This window comes from Pseudophryne corroboree, chromosome 2, assembly GCF_028390025.1.
Source record: "Pseudophryne corroboree isolate aPseCor3 chromosome 2, aPseCor3.hap2, whole genome shotgun sequence".
Classification (NCBI taxonomy): Eukaryota; Metazoa; Chordata; class Amphibia; order Anura; family Myobatrachidae; genus Pseudophryne; species Pseudophryne corroboree.
The window spans coordinates 1,007,515,923-1,007,543,289 of NC_086445.1; the positions used below are offsets into that span (position 1 = coordinate 1,007,515,923).

Here is a 27,367-nt window from a genome sequence, read left to right on the forward strand (position 1 = left end):
AAAGAAATTCCTCACAAAAGTATAAATGTTAAAAATAGAGGTGCGCGTGGACCCTGTGTTTTGGTCCCAGTTCATCATCAGTGTGTTGGTTCAGAAGCGGTTTAAAATTAATTAAAAATCAATTAAAAATTGATAGTCATTGATAAAAAAAAAAAAAAAAAGCAAAAACCGATAAAATCATGTACAGTAATTTGGACCCGTTTACATCCAATCCAAAACCCAAGTTTAGTATTTAAATCAGAGTTCAGAACGGACAACAGATCAGAGCCGGAACCCCAAAGTGATTTGGAACCAAGACTCAAGTCGACTCGGAATGCCCAGGCTTGGGTGTGTTCATATTTAAGGAAAACCAAACTGCACATCTCTATCTGAAAGCATTGGGCTGGATGTAATGGCTTGCGAGACGGCCCGGAGCTCCGAGACTCCGGCAGAACTCGCACGTTTACCAAAGCAGCACAGTGGATGCACTGTAGGTCTAAACCAATACGCAGGAAAAAGCTGCCAGTCTACTCAGCAGGAAACAGGGACACCACTGAGGCACGAGGCACTTTCTGTGGCTCTCGGAGGCTCCCTCTGAAATTCTAAATTGCCGACATTATTTTTATTAGCACAGTAAATCCATGGAGTGGGAATAGACTATGAATCCTGAATGAGCTGCAATACCCAATATATCCTTCATCGTGGGATTCAAGAATATAAAATATAAACTATAATCAGGCTGTATACACACATTTCTCATTGTGCAGAACTGCAAATTAACATTTTATTTTAGATCTTTGTGTAATAATAAAAAATACAATGTTTCTCACCCTGTAATGATACTGTAACCTGCAGACCGCATGCAGTTATTAATTTACCTTCTTGCTGGTTTTGTGGTATTGTGTGAGCTGATCAATAGTATGTCCAAGCTAAGAGTATGCATCAATACCGCCATCTAGTGTAGTAAGAGAGTACTACTAACACTAGGCAATGTTAATTTTCCAACACGACTCTATGGAATCCGCCTCACACCACTACGGGCATCCAATTACTGAGCGCAGTGCATCCTGGCTACAGACGGCTAAGGCTTCATATTACAACACCTCTGGCCTCCCCTAGGTATAGGAGACGGGCATAGCGGGTTGTGGCAATAATTAGGCTTTTAAAGGCTGATGTCAGAAATAAAAACGCACATTAAGAGAAAATAATCATTTTATTACTAAACATTTACTAAATAGCTTTATGAAAACAGTCCACTGTGCTTCATCCCTTCTCCGCAGTGATCGGAAACTAGACGCTCCAGCTGTGAAACTACAAGTCCCATCAGGTCGGCATACATGGCCTCTCAGACATACAGGAGCTATATATACAGGTTGCTTTGGACTTGGCTGGTTCTCACCAGCTCCTTCAGACTCTCTTCAGTTTTTGAGGATTTCTGAAAGTAAAACAGTGTTCGGCTTATCGAGTGCTCCCAAGTGTCTGGCTTCAGTATTACTGGTCTCATGCTCACTGGGAATAGCTAATACTTTTCTTGAGGGGTGGGGTGGGGGGGTTTAAAAACAGCCGCACTACAAAGGGCTAAACAGCATACTGTAGGATTGTTCCTCTTAGCCTTGGTTACCGGCTTATTATAGATTGCATAATTATGGTTACTATTAGCAGTTTAGTTAATGACTTGTGCAGCCCCATACGGCAATTTCACCGGCGTTCTGTGCCGGCTGCTACATAGCAATCTGATCATCAGTCACTTCCGGGAACCCCATTGGGAGAGGACAGCGACATAAGTGCACCTAACTACAGACTGTACAAGGCCCTCATGGTAACATGGCGTGGGCCGGGGGAACAGATGGATCCTGCTCTTGGCTGGCCAGGCCAAGGAGATGGGACCAGCCCCGGTGTGGGAGCATAATACCCTCAATATACAGCGGGATTCTACAATGGGGCTGGTATGAATGAGTACTGGGCCCTACACACTGGGCGATACTACTGAAAGATATAAATGAGATACCGTTCATATCTTTCAGTGTGGAGGCACCAGCGATGAACGATGCGCGGCCCCACACTCGTTCATCGCTGGTGCCCCGTCGCTTGTGCATGCAGGCCAATATGGACGATCTCGTCCATATTTGCCTGCACTGCTATGGAGCAGAGTGAAGGGGGGAGTGAAGAAATTTCACTCCCCCCGTCACTGCCCACCCTCCGCCCGTCGGCCTTATCCACCGTCAAGCAGCTCGGCGACGGATCGCAAAGTGTGTAGGGCCCATTACACTGCAATATTCCTTTATACTCACTAAGACCAATCGGACAGACTTTTCAGTGTCCAAGAAATCTGTGTAATTGGCAGAGATCACCAAATCTTACCACGGCCAATCGGCTCATGCTCTGACAGGACAGGACAGGGCGGAAAGCATCAATGGTAACAGAATCCAGCTTAGTGATGTCGGTGTAGCACTGGTAATACACAGCGGGAATCTCCCAGACCTGACAATACGTCATCACTAGAAGAGACAGAACCAATTACAAGGCTCATATTATACTAAACTCACAAGTTAATATGAAATATACAAACACACATACACAGGTCCCATCTCATAACTATTCCATTATTACTCCTGGTGCACTGTCCAACTCCTCTGCTCTGTGCCAATTATCTCCTCCCCTTCTTATGTCCCTTCCACTCCTACGTCCAAGCCTTCTCTTGTGCTGCCCTCTCCCCAGGAACTCACTCCCTCACCCTATCATACTATCTACCAACATTTATCAATTCAAGTATGCCATGTTCATTATATCCCATCAGCCCTCTACTTACTCCGTTTTCCTGCTAATTTTTCCCAAATCACCCCCAAAACCCCTAGACTGTAATAGTACCCATGGGCAGGGCCCTCCACCCTCTTGGATGTCACCCTGCAGTACCATTGCCTCCAGTCAGCGACTGTTCCTTCCTGTCCCCCTTCCCAGCTCACTGGGTCATTAAGTGTTGCTGTTAATATCGGTCAATCAATTTCATATATCATTCTCTCACTGTTTGATTGTTTCCTATGTACTGTGTTTGAATATAACTAATTTTCCTTGTACGGCGCTACAGAAACCTGTTGGCACATATAGACATGACAATAATGATAATACCTGCAGCTGGCAGTCCATCCACAATATTTGGCTGCTCCAGGGGGCTGCAGGGGGTCTTGTCTGTGTACCGCTTTGTCTTGATCACTTTGAGGAATGGGACTGGCAGATTGTACGTGGATTCTGGAGTCCTATAGTCCGAGACCGGGCAGGAGGAAAGCACAGTCACCTTTAAACTGGACTTCTGCAGACAGCCGAGAACCTGCAAGAGCAATTGTGGGGTTGTATGTAAAAATGGACATCCCAAAATGTTGTGTTACCCAATCACAGCTACGGATTATGGGACATCCTACCTTACCGCATAATGATTGGTTTCTAATTATGCTGTTATATAAATTCAAGCATGCCCTGGAAAATGTTCCTGTGCAACTAGAAATCATGGGATATCCCAGCCTCACTGCACACTCAGCAGACAATGTGCGCAGCAAGGGATTATGGGGGTAATTCCAAGTTGATCGCAGCAGGATTTTTGTTAGCAATTGGGCAAAACCATGTGCACTGCAGGGGAGGCAGATATAATATGTGCAGAGAGAGTTAAATTTGGGTGGGGTGTGTTCAATCTGCAATCTAATTTGCAGTGTAAAAATAAAGCAGCCAGTATTTACCCTGCACAGAAATAAAAATAACCCACCCAAATCTAGCTCTTTCTGCACATGTTATATCTGCCTCCCCTGCAGTGCACATGGTTTTGCCCAATTGCTAACAAAAATCCTGCTGCGATCAACTTGGCATTACCCCCTATGGGATATAGCCAACCAAACTGATATTACTGCAAAGTTATACACCACCTAATAGTGCCTTAATGTGCTATTAATGAGCTTCCTAGCACGCTCCATCACATCAGCTTCCAATTTAAACCAGGTCCTAAAATGTTACACCACAGCACAACTGCTCTTAGGTTGACCTTTTGTGCAACTGCTCCTAGATATGCAGGTAAGCGCTTGGATTTGCAGGCAGATGGTGTTTATAGCCGCACTCACTCGTGGAAGCAAACCACCCTGCGGCTACTTAATGGACATCATCCTTAGGTTACTCTGCAAGTGTAGGAAAGAGTCTAAACGCAGGCGTTTACCACTGAAAGCGGTATCCATCTCATGCCCTTCTGTGTTTTTCACCCAAGCCTATATATCATATCACATTTGCAGGAGGGCACATTAAAACTAAAAAAAAAAATTTATTTTTTTTTAAGGCGATTAATAGCCATTACAGAAACTGGAAAAAGAAAAAAAGTCACACTCCGAAATCTGTGCTGGAATCCATACAAACTTCAGAACTGAAACACAGACGGTTTGACCTTTTTCTCGGAATGTATTTATTATTCCCCCTCGCTACACAGATTACATTAATTTAACGTTCGTCTCTCTGTGGTATTTTTGAAACCAAACCAAATGCAATCAAACTTGTTTACATCAATTCAAAACATACATGTCCGTGTTTGAAAACGCCGCTGGTGTAGATAAACGTTTGTAAAGATGTCATTTAGCCAAAGTTTTCCATCCCGTCTGATGGACATGATGATAGCGTGTTTGGGCTGAGAGTGACGGGCCAAACGCCTGGTTCATATTAAACTCCGGCTTTCCACCTCTTTGAACCAGAATGCCATGCGAGAGTCCGGACAGCTGCGTATAATCGCTGGGAGCCGGGCGAGGAGTCCAGCGGCGTCTCATGTTTACACAAAGACCCATCAAAGGATCACCCCAGCGCTTCTACTTACAGGTACAGAAAACCATTCTTCTGTGTGGTCCTCTTATAGTGAGCACAGTCACCGCCCAGGAACGTCCATGGTCGTGCACTGCCGGCACTACTGTAAGCGTCGGCAATCTCTGCGTGCGCTCTCTGGAACACATGCGCCACTGGGGCTTTCTGGACTTTCTGCACAGTCACACACAGTAGCTCTTTACGCATGTGCAGGAAAAAACCTAAAATCTCCAACGGTGCCTGCATTACACAGAGTGTACACAAAGAGGCGCTGCTGCTGCGATCCTGATGTGCGGTGTCAGAGGGGTCCTGGAAAAGTGCTGGGTGTTCCTGGGCAGGGTCTACACAAATGCACGGAGCTGGTCCGTCTTACGTGCATGTCAGTGAAAGTGTTTTTATACACAGACACCCAGCCGCCGACATAGGGGGCCATACACGGACGCCCAGCCGCCGGCATAGGGGGCCATACACGGACGCCCAGTTGCCGACATAGGGGGCCATACACGGACACCCAGCCGCCGACATAGGGGGCCATACATGGACGCTCAACAGCGGACATAGGGGGCCATACACGGACGCCCAGCCGCCGACATAGGGGCCATACACAGATGGAGAAACTGCACCTGCCATAGGGATTGGTATTTAAGCCCTATGAACGCTGACAGTGGGCGTCTCGGTCCTTGCACATCGGACACATGGATGTATGTACACCAGGGAAGGGATTTGTAGCAGCATTTGCATAAAGTCGCAGGTTGGGAAACGCCATTAGATGCAGCTAACTCTGACTCAGGCCTTAATCCCCACCCTGTCCAGCAATCTCATTGCCTCTCTACTACCATGGGGTCCCTTCTCTGCCCTCCCCCACCTCCTCTCCCTCCTGCCTACACCTCTGCTTCACCCAACCAGACTCACCTGCAATGTCCAATCCTCAGAGCCCTCCCCTATTATCACCTACCTCACCTCACTTACCCGCTCTTCCTGCCATGTCTACATGTACTCATGCCGGTTCCGATTTCTCATCCCTAGGCTGTGATCATCATTTTGTTGCAATGTTTTTATATTTTCCCCTAGTGATATATTAACACTCACCCCTTGTGTGATTACCTATGAGAGCTCCAGTCTCTTGTTTAGTGGTGGCAGGCTATAGATGTATGCTGAATGGAACCGTGTAACGGTTTTGCTAAGGGGTCTATTTACTAAGCCTTCAATGGAGATAAAGTACCAGCCAATCGGCTCCTATCATTTTTCAAACACAGCCTGCGGAATGACAGTTGGAAGCTGATTAGCTTGTACTTTATCTCCATTTACTTTATTTCCATCTAAGGCTTAGTAAATAGACCACTTAAGTCTTTAAATGTAAAAGCAGATGGTAAATGCATCAGGATCCAAAAATGTTGCTGGGACTGGTGGCGACCATGTTACTGGTGGCATATATCCAAGAGGTGCCTGGGTCTTGCTTGAGGTTATAGCTGGGTCACCCAGTCCAGCTCTATGCGGGCGTCAGAGGAAAAAGACTTGAATTTTATGGTTTTGTTACTGGGACTAAACCCATTGTCCACGATATTTATGTCTACAGTGGTCATACACTTGCTGTCTGGCAGAGAGGTCAGTAGCAGTACACAGTCCCGGGGTGTCCCAGAGTTCCCATCCGGGGTGTCTCAGAGCTCCCATCCGGGGTGTCCCAGAGCTCCCATCACTGTTCCAGTTCCAAAACTGGGATGTCACTTGTGGAGGTCCCCGGGTGTCTGTCCTCCGATCCTGGGGTGTCCCTACAGATCACAGCCAGAAGAAGTTACTGGGTGCAGCAGGGATGTAACATACTGAGCCCACCGGTAACTCTACCCCCAGTGTAAGCACCAAACCCTCCTGCCTCAGTATTTGGCTAATAGGTCGACAGTCAATAGGTTGACACCAAATGGTCAACCTGCATTTCATGGTCAAAAGATCAACAGGTTCAAACGGTCAACACATGAAAAGAGCCTTTTGAGTGTCGACCCATTGACCCATAACAGCCTGCCTCCTCCTCCATACTGGTCCTGGCAGCTGGGTGCACTGTACTTTCCTTCTCCAAGGAGGATTGTTACTGGTCAGGATGCCATCCTGGAATGGTGATAAGTGGAGGTAACTGCGCTGTAATGATAGCCGGTAGGTCACCTCTCTTACACACAGCACGTGTAAGAAATAAAAGGATTTTAATTACCTACCGGTAAATCCTTTCCTCGTAGTCCGTAGAGGATACTGGGGTCCACATTAGTACCATGGGGTATAGACAGGTCCACTAGGAGTCTTGGGCACTTTATGAAATCAATAGTGTGCGCTGGCTCTTCCCTCTATGCCCCTCCTACCAGACTCAGCCTAGAAACTGTGCCCGAGGAGACGGACATACCTTGAGAGAAGGATTGAAAGGCCAGTGGCGATATTTGAACCAGCACACACAAACCAAAAGGAAAGCCATGCTAACCAAACTGTGCAGGAAACACGAAGCACCGGGCGGGCGCCCAGCATCCTCTACGGACTACGAGAAAAGGATTTACCGGTAGGTAATTAAAATCCTATTTTCTCTTACGTCCTAAAGGATACAGATTCATGGTCCACATTAGTACCATGGGGATGTACCAAAGCTCCCAAACCGGGTGGGAGAGTGCGGAGGTTCCTGCAGAACTGAATGACTAAATTGAAGGTCCTCAGCGGCCAAAGTATCGAACTTGTAGAACTTAGCAAACGTGTTCGAACCCGAGTAAGGGCTGAAACACACACGCCGGCTCACGCCGCCCGGCAAAATCCCGCCCAGCTTTTTACCGCTGCCGTGCTGCAGAGACACATGCAGTGCAATGTGTCCTTTCACACGGCACGGCCCCGGCCGCCGGGTGGCAGCCAGAAATATCCACTGGAAGGGCCGGGGCCGTGCTGTCTTTGACGAATGTGTGCGAAGGGGAGCTTTCACACACAACGGGTTTTTTTCAAGCCGTGTCTGCTGCTGCACATGCGCACAGCATTACACACGGCTCAAAGCCATTGTGTGTGAAAGACTCTGCCGGATGGCAAAAAGCCGGACAAAGTTTGTCCGGCTTTTTGCCATCCGAGGAAAACCGGGTAGTGTGTTACAGCCCTAAAGCCGAGACATCCTGGGCAGTCACCCATGAAGAACCCACTGACCTAGTAGAGTGGGCCTGTAAAGATCTTGGAACTGGCAAACCTGCCATAGAGTAAGCATGCTGGATAGTAAGTCTGATCCAGCGTGCAATAGACTGCTTTTAAACAGGACACCCAATTTTATTGGGATCATAGAGAACAAACAGAGAGTCCGACTTTCTGTGACGAGCTGTCCGTTTCACATAAATCTTCAAAGCCCTCACAATAGGATGGTTTATATGAAACGCAGACACCACCTTTGGAAGAAATTGCTGACGAGTTCCGAGTTCAGCTCGATCCTCATGAAAAATCAAATAGGGGCTGTTGTGAGATAATGCCCCTAGTTCCGACACCCGCCTGGCCGAAGCCAGGGCCAACAGTGTAGCAGTCTTTCACGTAAGAAATTTTACGTCCACCTCCCGTAAGGGCTCAAACCATTCTGATTGGAGGAACTGCACCACCACATTGAGAACCCAAGGTGCCGTGGGAGGCACAAAGGGCGGTTGGATGTGCAGAACACCCTTCAAGAACGTCTGAACCTCAGGGAGGGAAGCCAATTGTTTCTGGAAGAAAATGGACAAGGCCGAAATCTGGACTTTTATGGAGCCCAGGCGTAGGCCCACATCCATACCTGACTGCAGAAAATGCAGAAAACGTCCCAGTTGAAATTCCACCGTAGGAAATTTCCTGTTCTCACACCAAGAAACATATTTCTTCCAAATATGGTGGTAATGCTTAGACGTTACCCCTTTTCTGGCTTGGATCAAAGTAGGAATAACCTTATCCTGGATGCCCTTCCGGGCTCGAATTTGACGCTCAACTTCCATGTCGTCAAACGTAGTCGTGGTAAGTCTTGGCAGACGAACGGCCCTTGTTGCAGGAGATCCTCTTGAAGAGGTAGAGGCCACGGATCCTCCAGGAGCATGTCCAGTAGATCTGCGTACCAAGCCCCTCTTGGCCAGTCCGGAGAAATGAGAATTGCTTGTACCCTTTCCCTTTTTATTCTTTTGAAAAATTTTTGGATCAATGGAAGTGCTGGAAACACATACACCATTTGGTAGGTCCATGGGGACGCCAGAGCATCCACCGCCACTGCCTGTGGGTCCCTCGACCTGGAACAATACCGCTGGAGCTTCTTGTTTAGACACGAGGCCATCATGTCGATTTGTGGAATGCCCCACAGACGTGTCAAGCACCACTCTCCTGGGTGGAGGTCGTGTCTGCTGAGGAAGTCGGCTTCCCAGTTGTCTACTCCCAGAATGAAGATTGCCAACAATGCCACCGCGTGCCTTTCTGCCCAGAGGAGAATCCTTTTCACCTCTGACATTGCTGCTCTGCTCTTCGTTCCGCCTTGTCGGTTTATGTATGTTACTGCCGTCACATTGTCCGACTGAACATGAATGGCTTGATCTTGAAGAAGATGTGATGCCCGTAGAAGGGCATTGTATATGGCCCTTAGTTCCAGAATGTTGATCGGAAGAATGGCTTCCTGACTTGACCATTTTCCTTGGCACTGTTCCCCAACCTCTGAGGCTTGCGTCTGTGGTTAGCAGAATCCAATTTTGAATCCCGAACCTTCGGCCCTTGGTCAGGTGAGAAGTCTATAGCCACCACAGAAGAGAGATCCTAGCTCTTGGCGACAGACGTATCTTCTGGTGCATGTGGAGATGTGATCCGGACCATTTGTCCAACAGATCCAGCTGGAAGGGCCTTGCATGAAACCTTCCGTACTGTAGCGCCTCGTAGGCGCCTACTATCTTCCCCAGAAGGCGAATGCAGAGATGCACAGATATCCGGGTTGGTTTCAAGACATCCCGCACCATCGACTGGATTACCAATGCCTTTTCCAATGGAAGGAATACCTTCTATGCCTCCGTATCCTGTATCATCCCCAGGGACGGAAGCCTCCGTGTTGGTTCCAGGTGAGATTTTGGTAGGTTTAGAATCCACCCGTGATGCCGGAGTAGTCGAGTTGCGAGGGCAATGTTGTCCAACAACCTCTCCCTGGATGGTGCCTTGATCAACAGGTCATCCAGGTACGGAATTATGTTCACTCCCTGTTTGCGGAGGAGAAACATAATTTCTGCCATTACCTTGGTGAACACCCTCGGTGCCGTGGAGAGGCCAAATGGTAGTGCCTGGAACTGGTAGTGACAGTCCTGTAATGCAAACCTTAGATAAGCCCGATGAGGCGGCCAGATTGGAATATGAAGGTACGCATCCTTGATTCCCCTTCCTCCAGACCTGAGATCACTGCTCTCAGAGACTCCATCTTGAATCTGAACAACCGTAAATATGGGTTCAATGACTTGAGGTTTAAAATGGGTCTCACCGAACCGTCCGGTTTCGGTACCACAAACAGGTTGGAATAATAACCTTTGTTCTGCATCTGAGATGGAACTGGAACAATGACCCGAGTCTGTACCAGTTTTTGGATTGCGTCCTGTAAAATTACACCTGCCCCTTGAGAAGCTGGTAAGCCTGATTTGAAGAATCTGTGAGGAGGGAATTCTTGAAACTCAAGTCTGTAACCCTGGGTGATAAGGTCTATGACCCAGGAATCCTGGCATGATGTCGCCCAGACGTGACTGAAGTCTCTTAAACGGGCTCCCACCTGCCTGTCTTCCAGGCAGTGCAGTCCACAGTCATGCTGAAGGCTTAGAGGATGCAGAACCTAAGTGCTGTTCCTGTGAACCTGCAGTTGCCGGTTTCTTGGGTTTACCTCTATAACCATTGAAGGTTGTAGAAGAACTCTTGGCCTTATTTTTAAATTTCGCTGTCCGAAAGGACTGCAGAGTACTAGCCGAGTAGGTCTTCATAGGTGGAGGAGCTGCGGAAGGAAGGTATGTAGACTTACCCGCCGTAGCCTTGGATATCCACGTATCCAGTTCATCTCCAAACAGGGCCTCGCCTGTGAATGGTAGGCTTTCCACACCTTTTCTGAAATCCGCAGTCCACTGACGTAGCCATAAGCCTCTGCGTGCTGACACAGCCATGGCTGTGGTGCGTGAATTTAGCAAGCCTATCTCTTTTATGGCCTCAACCATAAAATCTGCAGAGTCATGAATATAGTGCAAGAGTAAAAGAATCTCCCCCTTGGGTAAGGAATTTAAACCTTCTATTAGATTACCTGACCATTTCTCAATGGCTCTTGTAATCCATGCACAAGCTATAGTAGGCCTCTGGCTACTCCCACAGCTGTGTACATAGATTTGAGAGTGGTCTCAATCTTGAAGTCATCCGCGTCTTTTAAGGAGGCCACCCCCGGACCGGCAAGACTATCTTGTGTGATAATCTAGGTACCGATACATCAACAATTGGTGGGCTTTCCCATTTTTTCCTATCCTCCAGAGGAAAAGGGAAGGACATAATTAGTCTTTTAGGGATCTGAAACTTGTCAGGATTAACCCAAGTTTCTTCAAACAGGGAATTTAATTCCCGAGATGCAGGAAAAGTAACAGAGGATTTATTTTTCACATTAAAATATTCCTCATCTTCTCCTGTCACTGTGTCATCTTTGATGTGCAGGACCTCTCTAATTGCTTCTATCAGGGCCTGTATTCCCTGTGACAGGGCTGCTTCCACCCCACCTAAGTCCACCTCACCCTCTTGTCTGACACATCATCATCATCATCATCATCAGTGTCAGCCTGCAATATGTGGGCCAGTGTACGCTTTAGTGGACAAATGGCAGAGGTATGAGACGCTGGCATGGGACCTGAATCTCTGTTCAGCAGGTCATCCATAGACAGTCTTAACTATTGCGTCTTTTTCTCAGTATGGGACAATTTATTAGAAATATCCGAGATCATCCCTTTTAGAGAATCAAACCATACTGGTTCGGATTCACTAGTCAGAGAATGTGCACTACCCCGAGTACATTGTAGTGATCCCCCTGGAGAAGAAAACACTCTGCATTGCATGAAACACACTCCTTGCCTGCCATTGTAATGTGAAAGTATACACACACACACAGGAGAAAAGATAAGCTCAGTTAACCCACACAGAGCACTTCTAGGGGAACACAGAGTATGATGGAGCCGGCCACACAGAGCACTTCTAGGGGAACACAGAGTATGATGGAGCCAGCCACACAGAGCCCTTCTAGGGGAACACAGAGTATGATGGAGCCAGCCACACAGAGCCCTTCTAGGGGAACACAGAGTATGATGGAGCCAGCCACACAGAGCCCTTCTAGGGGAACACGGAGTATGATGGAGCCAGCCACACAGCGCACTTCTTGCTAGAGCTGAGCTTAGCTGGGTCGCAGACTAAATACCCTTAATAGGGTACTAGTATTCTAACCCTGCTCCCACCCGCTATGACCCCTTGGTACCGCTGAGGTAATGTGGAGTCCTTGTGGAGGAGCTGCAAGTCTCTGACAGTCTGCGTGTCAGAGTCTCGCAGCTCTGCAGTCTGTAGAGGGAAAATGGCGCTGGTGAGCTGCTGGATCTGCTCATAGTGAAGCCCCGCCCCCGTAATGGCACGCGGTCTTCCCGGTTTTTATTATACTGGCTGAGGTAATTTCTGTTCTATAGTGCGTTAAAACCCCTGTAGAATAGCTGCCAGTGTGGGTATATGTTGTGGCTTCAGCTCGCCCCTCACAGTGGAACACACAGCACCCTGTATTCCTCTGAAGCCGAGAGCCGCAGCCTGCTCATCAGCGCTGCGCTCCTACCCCTTGTGCCACCATTACAGCCGGCGACTCGCTAACCCGGGATGACGGCTACCTACTCACCACTCTTCTAACTTCTGGCTCTGTTAGGGGTGACGGCGTGCTGCGGGTCTGTATGCTCGCCGTGGTGGGGAATGTGAATAGGACCCTCAGGAGCTCAGTGTCCTGTCAGCGGGGAACGGGATGTTGGGCCGTTTTCCCCCCTAAGTCCCACGAAGCAGGCAGGCTGGTGCCAACCAGACCTGCCTGAAAATAAAAAAATAGAAAATAAATGCAGAAAACTCTTCAGGAGCTTCCAAGCGTGACCGCCTCCTCCGGGCACATTTTCTAAACGGAGTCTGGTAGGAGGGGCATAGATGGAGGAAGCAGCACACTATTAATTTCTTAAAGTGCCCAAGGCTCCTAGTGGACACATCTATACCCCATGGTACTAATGTGGACTCCAGTATCCTCTAGAACGTAAGAGAAATTATACGTAACTGTGGAGAGCGTAAAATAACACATGCCTGTCTGCGGAAACTCTCTTCATGCATCAGACGAAGCTGTGACAGCTACTAACATCACAGGTAATGGGGGAAACGGGTTATCACAGCTTCAGAACACAGCCCTCATGTCAGTACATTCTGTATCCCTCACATGGAGCGCTGTGTGTGTTGTGTGTGTGATCTGTACTTGTGTGTGCACTCCCATGTTATCTATCAGGCTACGTACTCATACTATTGTGACTGGGATACGGGCCGCCCTATGCTGGAAGTTATACGGATCGCCCTGTGTGGCACCTTATGTATATACCATGACGGAGGACACGACATACAGCACTGTGTAAGCTGCTGGCGCTCACCTTCTCACACCACTGGAACTGCTGGTCCTCGGCCACGTAACACTTACACTGACACAGCATCACCTGCAACACAAGCGGACACAGTCACTGGCATTATCCATAATGCTGTATGGGAGGGACACAGCACAGAGTATTACAGCAGGGCAATCGTACCAGGAATGGAAGTAGGACAGCTGCAGGAACTGGCCGGAACTCGGAAATATTGCATCGGCCTTCCTTTCATTTGTTACAGTAAATATACCAACTAATATATACACAGTATATAATACACAACGCAAGAGGACACTCACCAATCCCTAAGAAAACATGCATTTTATTTGTTAATTTGTAGTGAATTACTGAGGTGATTGTATTAGACATTTTTATCATTTACAGTTTATTGTTATATACTGTGAGGAACAGGTCTCACTTGGGGCCTTAACCTTCAGGTATATAGGGCTTGTATGTGGTTGACATGGTCAGATATCCCGGTAACCGCCTCTCAGCCTCACCCAATGGTCTGATTCCTCTGTACTATGCTCAGCCTGAATTATCTAACCCCATCCATGTCGCCATTCCAGGTTATCACCGTACCTAAGATGGCGCCATGTACTTTTGGCCTAACTTCCTGCTGTAGAGCCGAGAACCGAGCAGCCTGCTACTTCCCCCAGCCTACCGGGCACGTCTCTCCCCTTATAGGCCCCTACACATATGGCCGACCCGGCGGCAGGGGGAGACGGGGAGTGAAGTTTCTTCACTCCCCCCCCCCCCCCCCCCCGTCACCCGGCCCCATAGTAATGATAATATGGACGAGATTGTCCATATTGGCCTGCACGTATAAGCGACTTGGCACCAACGATGAACAAGTGCGGGGCTGCGCATCGTTCATCATTGGTGCCTACACACTAAACGATATGAACGAGTTCTCGTTCATATCGTTCAGTGTTATTGCCCAATGTATAGGGCCCATTCCTACATGCTTACATCTTCCCACCGATGGTGCCGGCCAGAGAGCTGCTGCCCTGTTTCAGGATTTGCCACCTCTCCCGGTGCACAGACCACTTGGATGGTTGTGCCCCAAGATTACTGGCAGGGTTGGAGGGGAAAAAAAAAAGTGTTGTTTTTTGTTTAAGTCAGGTTGTTGTTGTATTTTTTGCTTTAATGTTTTAATGAAAAAAAAAATGTTTCATCATGTATTAGAAACCTTGACCAACCATGTTTAATGCTTTCTAACATAAATAATGTCATTAGGCTTTGATTTGATTTATTTTACATATTTCTATAAAATCAGAGTTTCCCACAGTCAGTCTTAAGGCACCCCAACGGTCCAGGTTTTAAGGATATCCATGGTTGTGCACATATGATATAATCAAAATGACTGAGGTACTTATTAAGTCACCTGTGCTAAAGCATGGATATCCTTAATACCAGTACTGTTCCGGTGCCTTGAGGACAGAGTTTGGGAGCCACCGCTATAACCTAAGCTTGATAAATCAGACGTCCACCAGAGCAGACCCCTCTGCAGCATTTCCCAAACGTCAATGTACCCCGATAATGGACGACGCTCTCTCCAGCGCACATAAGACTTATTCACACTCAGATCTGATACTCTCAGACAAATGGACCGAACAACACTCAGATCATTCAGACTCTCCCTATTACGTGGTCAGTGTACACAATGTCGCACAACATATCGCTTACATTGCGCAGTGTGTACCGAGGATTGCGCGCTCCTGCGGTCACATGCGAAAGATCGCTTGGTTTGACATGCTGCACACCAAACCAAGCGTCCGTCGCTAGCATCATGCGTTATGTTAATGAAGGACGGAACATGGTCATTCCATCCTTCATTAAAATTGCCCGAGTGTGTACGGGCAATTCGGGTTGACGGGGATTCGTTTCTATGTCGGAACGAACCCCCGTCGCTCCAGTGTTACCCGCATCACCTAGCGGCCCCCCCTAGATACCAGAAAGACACATTCAGAAGGTGTAGACTTATCTGTACAGACCAGTAACACCTCAGTGTACACATACAGGTGCGCTTTCTGTAGGCCTGACACCCAACACGCTAATCTGGGAGCTACACGTGCCAAACTAGAGAGCAGAATAGGATACACCTTACAGCACACCTCTAAACAGAGATTATCATCATTTACTTGTATAGCGCCAGCATATTCCGTAGAGCTTTACAATTGGAGGTCAGGTCAATAAAAATACTTTTTCAATAATAGTTTTCATCAGGCACCCGCGTGGCATCAACAAGACTATGCCAAATGTTTTACACCGCTGCTAATAGCACCTGATACATAATTATCTCCAGGAATGACCGAGCAACTACCATTGTTTGTCTGCTTGTGTGCGAGAGGCATTGAATGGGAGCAGTATTTGGAAGGCATGCTGTTCCTTGTAGTGCCAATGGGAGATCCTGGGGGTGGCTCCTGGGTAAGTTAGCTCTCTGTCTGGATGTGTTTTAGGAATAGCCTTTATCATGAGGCCTACTGTGACAAATTACATGGCTCTATGTGGGCTCTAAGTGGGCACTGCTATCATGTAGTGTTAGGACTGCTGATATCGGAGAAGCCTTGAAGTGGCTCAGCAGCTTAAACATGTGTTTGCAAACATGTGTGACTAATTCTCTGAATTTCTATTACCAGATAGGTTCAGGTATGGTTACAGATCATTTTTAGTGTGCTGAAGGAAAATGTAGGGGTGGGATTTGCAACCCCCCCCCCCCCCCCCCCCCCCCCTCTCTCTGTCTGTTTGTGACCCCTCCCCCTTTCCAGCACCTGATACATAATTATCTCCAGGAATGACTGAGCAACTACCATTGTTTGTCCACCGCTGCTAATAGGCCAGGACGATTGCCGCAAGCTAAGAGCGCCACCATGCTCGCAGTAAGGGCGGAGGGGCCCATTCTCTACCAAGCGACACTGTAAGGTCAGAAATTACAATGAGTTGAAATTCTATGCAAAGGGACTTTGCTGCTTAAAGAGTAGGATTCATCAATTCTGCTACCAAAACAACAGACCCTGTACTTGCTTCAACTTAAAAAAACACGGCTGGTGTATTCTCTGTACCTTATGCAACAGAGCTATATATATACACACACCCCAATCTGCACTGGTCCATACTCACCGTGGGATCTGTGATTGATCGGTAGAAGACGCAGGATGACGGGGACGCTGTGTGGTCGTTTCTGGGTGTGCAGTCCCGACACATCTCATTCCACAATGTCATATAACCAGACACCTCCCAACTTCCAGAGCTCAGTATATAAGACGAAACAAACCCTGGAGACAGGATACACAATAACGTTGGTGACTACTTCCACACAATGCAGTTCACAGGCAATTGCACAGCACTGTGTGCACTTGTAGAATGCAGCATTACAGCAGTGGTTCTCAGCTCCAATCCTCAAGAACCCCAACAAGTCATGTTTTCTGGATTTTGTTAATCACGCAAGTATATATTGCTTAATCAGTAATTCTCCCACCTGTTGCCAAACAGAAATCCTGAAAACATGACCTGTAGGGTTACTGGGAGATTTTTTAGTTGAGAACCACTGCACTATAGGATTACAATCAACGCACCTGTGGCATTGTCACCAACAGCTAGGATTAGGCTGGTGCAGGGAAGTCTATGGTCTGCAGCGTTTTCAATAGCGGCGCTGGTTTCAGCGTTCCAGGTGAGAGTCACTTCCCTGTAATGAGAACACGAGATGTCAGACTATTAACCCCAACACATAATTCACTGGAGAAAGACAAAAACTACAGATAATCTCAGTCCACTGGTTGCAGAACCTGATACTATAACGCGGTATGAGGTTCTCATGTCCGGCCAACTAAAAGGTCTTCATTTATTATTGATACTGTGTATTCTATCATTTAAGTATACCTGCATTTGATAAGGGAAGTGGTGCTGCGCGGATTCGGAGGATGGCCTCCAGCGTACAGAGCATGACGTTGCAGTAAATTTACTGTTAAAACCACATCTAACACAAGCAACAAGAGAAGTTGTACTGTGCAGCTAGCATATACTGGGAACTGTATACAGCTCACTGCATCGCTACCGACTGTGTCTAATGTACAGGAACAGCATTTGTCCCAATTTTTTTTAGTATTGCCTAGTAGCAGGGCCGGATTAACAATGGGGCAGATGGAGCTGCAGCTCCAGGCCCCCCATTGAAAATAGGCCCACAGCAAACTGACAGCATTGACAGGAAAAAAACTTTTTCCTGTCACATACTGCCAGCGGCCTCCTCTCTCCCATGCCCCCTTCTACAGCTCCATCGATCTCACCTGCCACGGAGCCGTGCAGGCAGTGTGCTGGCCGCCCCTCCCTCTCCAGTCTCTCCTTCTCCGGGACTCTGTCACTCACAGGTGCAAGCTCCGCCCCCAGACTGCACGGGCCACGGGGAGCTGCTGCTGCAGGAAGCCTGGCAAGTGCAGTGAGGGCTTCTTGATTAATAGGTGTATACAGTTTGTGTGATGTGTGTAGTGAATGTGTGTGTGTATATGTGGTGGGTGTGTGTGTGTGTGTACTTTGTGTGTGTGTGTATATATATATATATAATAAGATTTTACTTACCGATAAATCTATTTCTCATAGTCCGTAGTGGATGCTGGGGACTCCGTCAGGACCATGGGGAATAGCGGCTCCGCAGGAGACAGGGCACAAAAGCAAGCTTTTAGGATCACATGGTGTGTACTGGCTCCTCCCCCCATGACCCTCCTCCAAGCCTCAGTTAGGTACTGTGCCCGGACGAGCGTACACAATAAGGAAGGATCTTGAATCCCGGGTAAGACTCATACCAGCCACACCAATCACACCGTACAACTTGTGATTTGAACCCAGTTAACAGTATGATAACAATGAAGTAGCCTCTAAAAAAGATGGCTCACAACAATAATAACCCGATTTTTTTGTAACAATAACTATGTACAAGTAATGCAGACAATCCGCACTTGGGATGGGCGCCCAGCATCCACTACGGACTATGAGAAATAGATTTATCGGTAAGTAAAATCTTATTTTCTCTAACGTCCTAGTGGATGCTGGGGACTCCGTCAGGACCATGGGGATTATACCAAAGCTCCCAAACGGGCGGGAGAGTGCGGATGACTCTGCAGCACCGAATGAGAGAACTCCAGGTCCTCCTCAGCCAGGGTATCAAATTTGTAGAATTTAGCAAACGTGTTTGCCCCTGACCAAGTAGCTGCTCGGCAAAGTTGTAAAGCCGAGACCCCTCGGGCAGCCGCCCAAGATGAGCCCACCTTCCTTGTGGAATGGGCATTTACAGATTTTGGCTGTGGCAGGCCTGCCACAGAATGTGCAAGCTGAATTGTACTACAAATCCAACGAGCAATAGTCTGCTTAGAAGCAGGAGCACCCAGCTTTTTGGGTGCCTACAATATAAACAGCAAGTCAGACTTTCTGACTCCAGCCGTCCTGGAATTATATATATATATATATATATATATATATATATATATATATATATATATATATATATATATATATATATTTTCAGGGCCCTGACAACGTCTAGCAACTTGGAGTCCTCCAAGTCCCTAGTAGCCGCAGGCACCACAATAGGTTGTTTCAGGTGAAACGCTGACACCACCTTAGGAAGAAACTGGGGACGAGTCCGCAGTTCTGCCCTGTCCGAATGGAAAATCAAATATGGGCTTTTGTAAGACAAAGCCGCCAATTTTGACAATCGCCTGGCCGAGGCCAGGGCCAACAGCATGGTCACTTTCCATGTGAGATATTTCAAATCCACAGATTTGAGTGGTTCAAACCAATATGATTTGAGGAATCCCAACACTACGTTGAGATCCCACGGTGCCACTGGAGGCACACAAGGGCTGTATATGCAATACTCCCTTGACAAACGTCTGGACTTCAGGAACTGAAGCCAATTTTTTCTGGAAGAAAATCTATAGGGCCGAAACTTGAACCTTAATGGACCCCAATTTGAGGCTCATAGACACTCCTGTTTGCAGGAAGTGCAGAAATCGACCTAGTTGAAATTTTTTCGTGGGGCCTTCCTGGCCTCACCCACGCAACATATTTTTACCACATGTGGTGATAACGTTGTGCGGTCACCTCCTTCCTGGCTTTGACCAGGGTAGGTATGACCTCTTCCGGAATGCCTTTTCCCTTAGGATCCGGCGTTCAAACCGCCATGCCGTCAAACGCAGTCGCGGTAAGTCTTGGAACAGACAAGGTCCCTGCTGGAGCAGGTCCTTTCTTAAAGGCCGATGCCACGGTTCCTCTTGGAACAGACATGGTACTTGCTGAAAGCAAATCCCTTCTTAGCTCCCGAGGCCATTAGTCCTCTGTGAGCATCTCTTGAAGTTCCGGTTACCAAGTCCCTCTTGGCCAATCCGGAGCCACGAGTATAGTTCTTACTCCTCTATGTCTTATAATTCTCAATACCTTGGTTATGAGAAGCAGAGAAGGGAACACATACACCGACTGTTACACCCACGGTGTTACCAGGACGTCCACAGCTATCGCCTGAAGGTCTCGTGACCTGGCGCAAAACCTGTCCCATTTTTTTGTTCGGGCGGGACGCCATCATGTCCACCTTTGGTCTTTCCCAACGGTTCACAATCATGCGGAAAACTTCCCGATGAAGTTCCCACTCTCCCGGGTGGAGGTCGTGCCTGCTGAGGAAGTCTGCTTCCCAGTCGTCCACTCCCGGAATGAACACTGCTGACAGTGCTATCACATGATTTTCCGCCTAGCGAAAAATCCTTGCAGTTTTGCCACTGCCCTCCTGCTTCTTGTGCCGCCCTTTCTGTTTACGTGGGCGACTGCCGTGATGTTATCCCACTGGATCAATACCGGCTGACCTTGAAGCAGAGGTCTTGCTAAGCTTAGAGCATTATAAATTTGCTCTTAGCTCCAGTATATTTATGTGGAGAGAATTCTCCAGACTTGATCACACTCCTTGTGTGACTGCTCCCCAGCCTCTCAGGCTGGCCTCCGTGGTCACGAGCATCCAATCCTGAATGCCGAATCTGCGGCCCTCTAGAAGATGAGCACTCTGTAATCACCACAGGAGAGACACCCTTGTCCTTGGATATAGGGTTATCCGCTGATGCATCTGAAGATGCGATCCGGACCATTTGTCCAGCAGCTCCCACTGAAGAGTTCTTGCGTGAAATCTGCCGAATGGAAGCGCTTCGTAATAAGCCACCATTTTTACCAGGACTCTTGTGCAATGATGCACTGACACTTTTCCTGGTTTTAGGAGGATCCCGATTAGCTCGGATAACTCCCTGGCTTTCTCCTCTGGGAGAAACACCTTTTTCTGGACTGTGTCCAGAATCATCCCTAGGACCAGCAGACGTGTCGTCGGAACAACTGCGGTTTTGGAATATTTAGAATCCACCCGTGCGGTCGTAGAACTACTTGAGATAGTGCTACTCCGACCTCCAACTGTTCTCTGGACCTTGTTCTTATCAGGAGGTCGTCCATTTTCTTTGAAGACGAATCCTCCTTTCGGTCATTACCTTGGTAAGGACCCGGGGTGCCTTGGACAATCCAACGGCATCGTCTTGAAACTGATAGTGACAGTTCTGTACCACGAACCTGAGGTACCCTTGGTGAGAAAAGGCAAATTTTGGGACATGGAGGTAAGCATCCCTGATGTCCCGGGACACCATATAGTCCCCTTGTTCTTTGCTATCACTGCTCTGAGTGACTCCATCTGGATTTGAACCCTTGTAAGTGTTCAAATTTTTCAGATTTAGAATAGGTCTCACCTAGCCTTCAGTACCACCATATAGTGTGGAGTAATACCCCTTTCCTTGTTGTCGGAGGGGTAAATTTATTATCACCTGCTGGGAATACAGCTTGTGAATTGTTTTCAATACTGCCTCCCTGTCGGAGGGAGACATTGGTACAGCAGACTACAGGAACCTGCGAGGGGGGAAACCTCTCGACATTCCAATCTGTACCCCTTGGATACTACTTGTAGGATCCAGGGGTCCTGTACGGTCCCAGCGTCATGCTGAGAACTTGGTAGAAGCGGTGGAGGGCTTCTGTTCCTGGGAATGGGCTGCCTGCTGCAGTCTTCTTCCCTTTCCTCTATCCCTGGGCAGATATGACTCTTATAGGGACGAAAGGACTGAGGCTGAAAAGACGGTGTCTTTTTCTGCAGAGATGTGACTTAGGGTAAAAAACGGTGGATTTTCCAGCAGTTGCCCTGGCCACCAGGTCCCATGGACCGACCCCAAATAACTCCTCCCCTTTATACGGCAATACATCTTTGTGCCGTTTGGAATCTGCATCACCTGACCACTGTCGTGTCCATAAACATCTTCTTGCAGATATGGACATCGCATTTACTCTTGATGCCAGAGTGCAAATATCCCTCTGCGCATCTCGCATATATAGAAATGCATCCTTTAAATGCTCTATAGTCAATAAAATACTGTCCCTGTCAAAGGTATCAATATTTTTAGTCAGGGAATCCGACCAAGCCACCTCAGCTCTGCACATCCAGGCTGAGGCGATCGCTGGTCGCAGTATAACACCAGCATGTGTGTGTATACTTTTTAGGATATTTTTCAGCCTCCTATCAGCTGGCTCCTTAAGTACGGCCCTATCCGTAGATGGTACCGCCACTTGTTCTGATAAGCGTGTGAGCGCCTTATCCACCCTGAGGGGTGTTTCCCACCGCGCCTTAACTTCTGGCAGGAAAGGGTATACCGCCAATAATTTTCTATCGGGGGAAACCCACGCATCATCACACACTTCATTTAATTTATCTGATTCAGGAAAAACTACAGGTAGTTTTTTCACCTCACACATAATACCCTTTTTTGTGGTACTTGGAGTATCAGAAATATGTAACACCTCCTTCATTGCCCTTAACGTGTGGCCCTAAAAGAAAATACGTTTGTTTCTTCACCGTCGACACTGAAATCAGTGTCCGTGTCTGGGTCTGTGTCGACCGACTGAGGTAAATGGGCATTTTACAGCCCCTGACGGTGTTTGAGACGCCTGGACAGATACTAATTTGTTCGCCGGCCCTCTCATGTCGTCAACCGGCTTGCAGCGTGTTGACATTGTCACGTAATTTCCATAAATAAGCCATCCATTCCGGTGTCGACTCCCTAGAGAGTGACATCACCATTACAGGCAATTTGCTCCGCCTCCTCACCAATATTTTCCTCATACATGTCGACACACACGTACCGACATACAGCACACACATAGGGAATGCTCTGATAGAGGACAGGACCCACTAGCCCTTTGGGGAGACAGAGGGAGAGTTTGCCAGCACACACCAAAACGCTATAATTATCCAGGGACAACCTTTATATAAGTGTTCCTCCCTTATAGCATTTTAATATATATACATATCGCCAAATCAGTGCCCCCCCTCTCTGTTTTAACCCTGTTTCTGTAGTGCAGTGCAGGGGAGAGCATGGGAGCCTTCCCACCAGCCTTTCTGTGAGGGAAAATGGCGCTGTGTGCTGAGGAGAATAGGCCCCGCCCCCTTTTCGGCGGGCTTCTTCTCCGGAGTTTTAGATATCTGGCAGGGGTTAAATACATCCATATAGCCTCAAGGGCTATATGTGATGTATTTTTCGCCATACAGGTATTATACATTGCTGCCCAGGGCGCCCCCCCCCAGCGCCCTGCACCCTCCGTGACCGCTGTGTGCTGTGCGCTACCTGATGAAGACTGAGAGTCTTCTGCCGCCTGGTTCCGGACCTCTTCATCTTCAGCGTCTGCAAGGGGGGTCGGCGGCGCGGCTCCGGGACGAACCCCAGGGCGAGCCCTGTGTTCCGACTCCCTCTGGAGCTATGTCCAGTAGCCTAAGAATCCAATCCATCCTGCACGCAGGTGAGTTGAAAATCTCTCCCCTAAGTCCCTCGATGCAGTGAGCCTGTTGCCAGCAGGACTCACTGAAAATAAAAAACCTAAAAACTTTTTCTAAGCAGCTCTTTAGGAGAGCCACCTAGATTGCACCCTGCTCGGCCGGGCACAAAAACCTAACTGAGGCTTGGAGGAGGGTCATAGGGGGAGGAGCCAGTACACACCACCTGATCCTAAAAGCTTGCTTTTGTGCCCTGTCTCCTGCGGAGCCGCTATTCCCCATGGTCCTGACGGAGTCCCCAGCATCCACTAGGCCGTTAGAGAAATATATATATATATATATATATATATATATATATAGTGATGGGGGTGTGTGTAGTCAGTGTAGTGGGTTCTGTGTGTGTGTTTAGTGTGTATATATGGTGGTGGAGGTGTGTGTGTACTTTCTGTGTGGGTGTGTGTAGTGTGTATATGTGGTGGTGGGTGTACTTTGTGTGTCTGTAGTGTGTACTGTATGTGTATATGTGGTGGTGGGTGTGTATGTTTGTGTATATATGGTGGTGGTGGGTGTACTTTGTGAGTCTGTAGTGTGTACTGCATGTGTATATATGGTGGTGGTGGGTGTACTTTGTGAGTCTGTAGTGTGTACTGTATGTGTATATGTGGTGGTGGGTGGGTGTTTTTGTGTATATGTGGACGAATGTGGTGGTGGTGGGTGTGTATATAGTGTGTACCAGTGGTCGAAATGGAGTGGTATATTTTTTAATTAAATGAAAGTGTTCATGTTAAGCTTCTTTCGCAGGGAGCTGCGCCCTGCCCCTTTTATGAGTGACAGAATGTGCACTGCTAATCACCAAAAGACTGCCTTCTCCCTCCGCCGCGCTGTCACTTCTCCCCTGCAGCACTGTTACTCTTCCTCCCGCCGCGCTGATAGCTCTCAGCTGAAGGCGGAGACAGGGTCAGCATGCAGCGGGGAGGAGCAGCCAATCAGATCCTGCGGTGTCTCCTGCCAGTCCTCCAGCATGGTTTGATTCCCCCTCACCATGGCGCTGCGCGCTGACCTGGGCTCCGCCGTCAGCATCAAGAGACTGGCCCTGCTGATCCGGCTCAGCGTCCTCCTCCGCAACGGTGAGTGCTGCTCTGCATCTGCCCTGTGCCTGTCCTCCCCTTCCTCCCAGTGCTCTCTACCTGGTGCGGTGTGCCTCAGTGCTCTCTACCTGGTGCGGTGTGCCTCAGTGCTCTCTACCTGGTGCGGTGTGCCTCAGTGCTCTCTACCTAGTGCGGTGTGCCTCAGTGCTCTCTACCTGGTGCGGTGTGCCTCAGTGCTCTCTACCTGGTGCGGTGTGCCTCAGTGCTCTCTACCTGGTGCGGTGTGCCTCAGTGCTCTCTACCTGGTGCGGTGTGCCTCAGTGCTCTCTACCTGGTGCGGTGTGCCTCAGTGCTCTCTACCTGGTGCGGTGTGCCTCAGTGCTCTCTACCTGGTGCAGTGTGCCTCAGTGCTCTCTACCTGGTGCAGTGTGCCTCAGTGCTCTCTACCTGGTGCAGTGTGCCTCAGTGCTCTCTACCTGGTGCAGTGTGCCTCAGTGCTCTCTACCTGGTGCAGTGTGCCTCAGTGCTCTCTACCTGGTGCAGTGTGCCTCAGTGCTCTTTACCTGGTGCAGTGTGCCTCAGTGCTCTCTACCTGGTGCAGTGTGCCTCAGTGCTCTCTGCCTGGTGCAATGTGTATAACGTGCTCTGCCTGTTGCAGTGTGTTCAGGAGGTTCTACCTGGTGCAATGTGTATTAGGTGCACTACTGTGTGCTATAATGTGAATTTCGGCTTATTCAGAGTTCTATAATGTGAATTTCTGCTCGTACCGTGTGCTGTAATGTGAATTTCGGCTCGTACCGTGTGCTGTAATGTGAATTTCGGCTTGTACCGTGTGCTGTAATGTGAATTTCGGCTTGTACCGTGTGCTGTAATGTGAATTTCGGCTCGTACCGTGTGCTGTAATGTAAATTTCGGCTCGTACCGTGTGCTGTAATGTGAATGTTGGCTCGTACCGTGTGCTGTAGTGTGAATTTCGGCTCGTACCGTGTGCTATAATGTGAATTTCGGCTCGTACCGTGTGCTGTAATGTGAATTTCGGCTCGTACCGTGTGCTGTAATGTGAATTTCGGCTCGTACCGTGTACTATAATGTGAGTTTTGGCTCGTACCGTGTGCTATAAGGTGAAAGGGGCACCAGTACTAGATAGTATAAGGGGTTCTACTACACTGGACACGCCCCCTTTTCTGGAGCGAAGGCGCGCGCATAATTGCATCCTTGACTTTTCCATATCCCCACTTCGACCACTTGTGTGTACTGTGTGTGTTTGTGTATATGTATATCACATATGCAGTTTACTTTTAAATTCTGGTATACTCCAATTTATTAGGTTATAAAGCATAAAAATTAAAAACACGATATTATTTACAGTTTATATGGTTTATATAATGCTGGTGGTCCTAATACTCGGGACTAACTAGGGTTAAAAAAACGTGACAAAAAATACCCTCCTCAGGTCCAGATGTCGGCGGTGTTGTTGGCTGGTCCGTGTGGCAGGTGGCTGTACTATCGGCAGGTTCGGGCAGCAGGCGGCGGCTCCAGCAGGCGGTGAGTATGGGCGGGTTCGGGCATTCCAGCCCGGCGGCGAGGTTTATGCTGTGCTGCACAGCGTGACCTCTACCACCATGTCACGCTGCGCAGTGCACACAGCCGCACTGCCGGGGGCAGGGGAAGCCGAGCAGCATCTGAGCCGTGTGCTGAATTGGCTCAGACGCTGCCTGGCATTAAAAAAAAAAAAAAAAGCTTTGGCCCAAATACCGGGATTGTAAGCCCCATTTTAGGCCAAAATCCCAGGATACTGCCGATCCCAGGATTGGCCACCATATGAGTAATGCAGCTGTGAGTACAGTAATGGGTGCTACTGGTCTTGCCCCCCTTCCCCACATCTCTAGTCACACCCTCGGTGGCCCCATATAATAGGCCCTTTGTAAATTTCAGCTCCAGGCCTATGTGGACCTTAATCTGGCACTGCCTAGTAGCACCCCCTACCTGTTAGGTGCAATGCTCACCATCTATCCTCCAAGTTTAAGAAGTTCCTGGTTATTAAAATGGGGAATTTCAAAAGCAAACAGAAACTACTCAGCAAATTCAGCGCACAGGGGACGATGGTGGTAGTAGTACTATGCGGTTTGCTGAATACAGTATCCCTGGCTGGGGGCTCAGAAGCAAAGTGATCCTGGAGGAAGCGAGGAACAGTAGTATAAAGAATAATATAGTACTATATATTATAATAGAATTATACTTTTCACTGATAGGATATACTGTATACTGGAGCAATCCTTGTGCTGGTAGTAACAATGTAGCCCCTAGATGTGGCTGCAGCTGCTGCATAACATACACATCATTACCTTTTCTTCTCTAACTCCCTCCTGATCTCCCTGTCCTCCTCCTCCTCTTCTTCATCTTCATCTTCCTCCTCATCATCATCATCCACAGCCCGGGAGAAACCAGACACAACCTCCCCGAAGAACGTGGCCATCTCTGCGGTACCGTCTGTAGATTTCAGCCGTCTCTCTGCAGCAGGAAGCACCGGCTCCCTGATCAACCCAAGCCAGTGCCGAGCAGCATGACACAGACAGCAGGCCGCACTGCCACTGAGTGGAGGGACGGAGAGAGCCAGCGGCGGCCGCCAGAGGGAGCCAAATACACTCTGCAGCCGTGCTTGTGTGGTTATCGGCAGTGATCAGCGGCGGCCGCCAGAGGGAGCCAAATACACTCTGCAGCCGGGCTTGTGTGGTTATCGGCAGTGATCAGCGGCGGCCGCCAGAGGGAGCCAAATACACTCTGCAGCCGGGCTTGTGTGGTTATCGGCAGTGATCAGTGGTGGCCGCCAGAGGGAGCCAAATACACTCTGCAGCCGTACTTGTGTGGTTATTGGCAATGATCGGCGGCGGCCGCCAGAGGTAGCCAAAGATCCTACACAAGAACGGCTACAAATTATAGCGTCAATGACCATCGGCGGCCGCTAGAGGGAGCCAAAGAATCAAGACAAGGATATTTTCTAAATGTATTGT

At 48.4% G+C, this 27,367-nt stretch overlaps 1 protein-coding gene across 1 annotated transcript; it reads right to left on the reverse strand.

Moving 5' to 3' along the window:
- Positions 1 to 1,173: 1,173 nt before the first annotated feature.
- Positions 1,174 to 27,011, reverse strand: PSMG1 (proteasome assembly chaperone 1). The gene is made up of 7 exons (XM_063956576.1): positions 26,702 to 27,011; positions 17,018 to 17,127; positions 16,563 to 16,717; positions 13,449 to 13,511; positions 3,106 to 3,304; positions 2,341 to 2,477; positions 1,174 to 1,414 (listed from the first exon to the last, which is right to left on the reverse strand). The coding sequence occupies exons 1-7, from the start codon at positions 26,830 to 26,832 to the stop codon at positions 1,340 to 1,342; spliced, it is 870 nt and encodes a 289-aa protein (XP_063812646.1). The 5' UTR covers positions 26,833 to 27,011; the 3' UTR covers positions 1,174 to 1,339.
- Between the last annotated feature and the right edge of the window lie 356 nt (positions 27,012 to 27,367).

Bases quoted from the DNA above. Each gene is read 5' to 3' on its own strand.
- PSMG1 (XM_063956576.1), bottom strand. From the start codon at position 26,832: ATGGCCACGTTCTTCGGGGAGGTTGTGTCTGGTTTCTCCCGGGCTGTG. The intron at 16,718-17,017 runs GTGCGTTGATTG...TCCTGTCTCCAG, and splicing joins TGTTGGTGACAATGCCACAG to GGTTTGTTTCGTCTTATATA. The intron at 13,512-16,562 runs GTGAGTATGGAC...CTTGTGTTGCAG, and splicing joins GATCAATCACAGATCCCACG to GTGATGCTGTGTCAGTGTAA.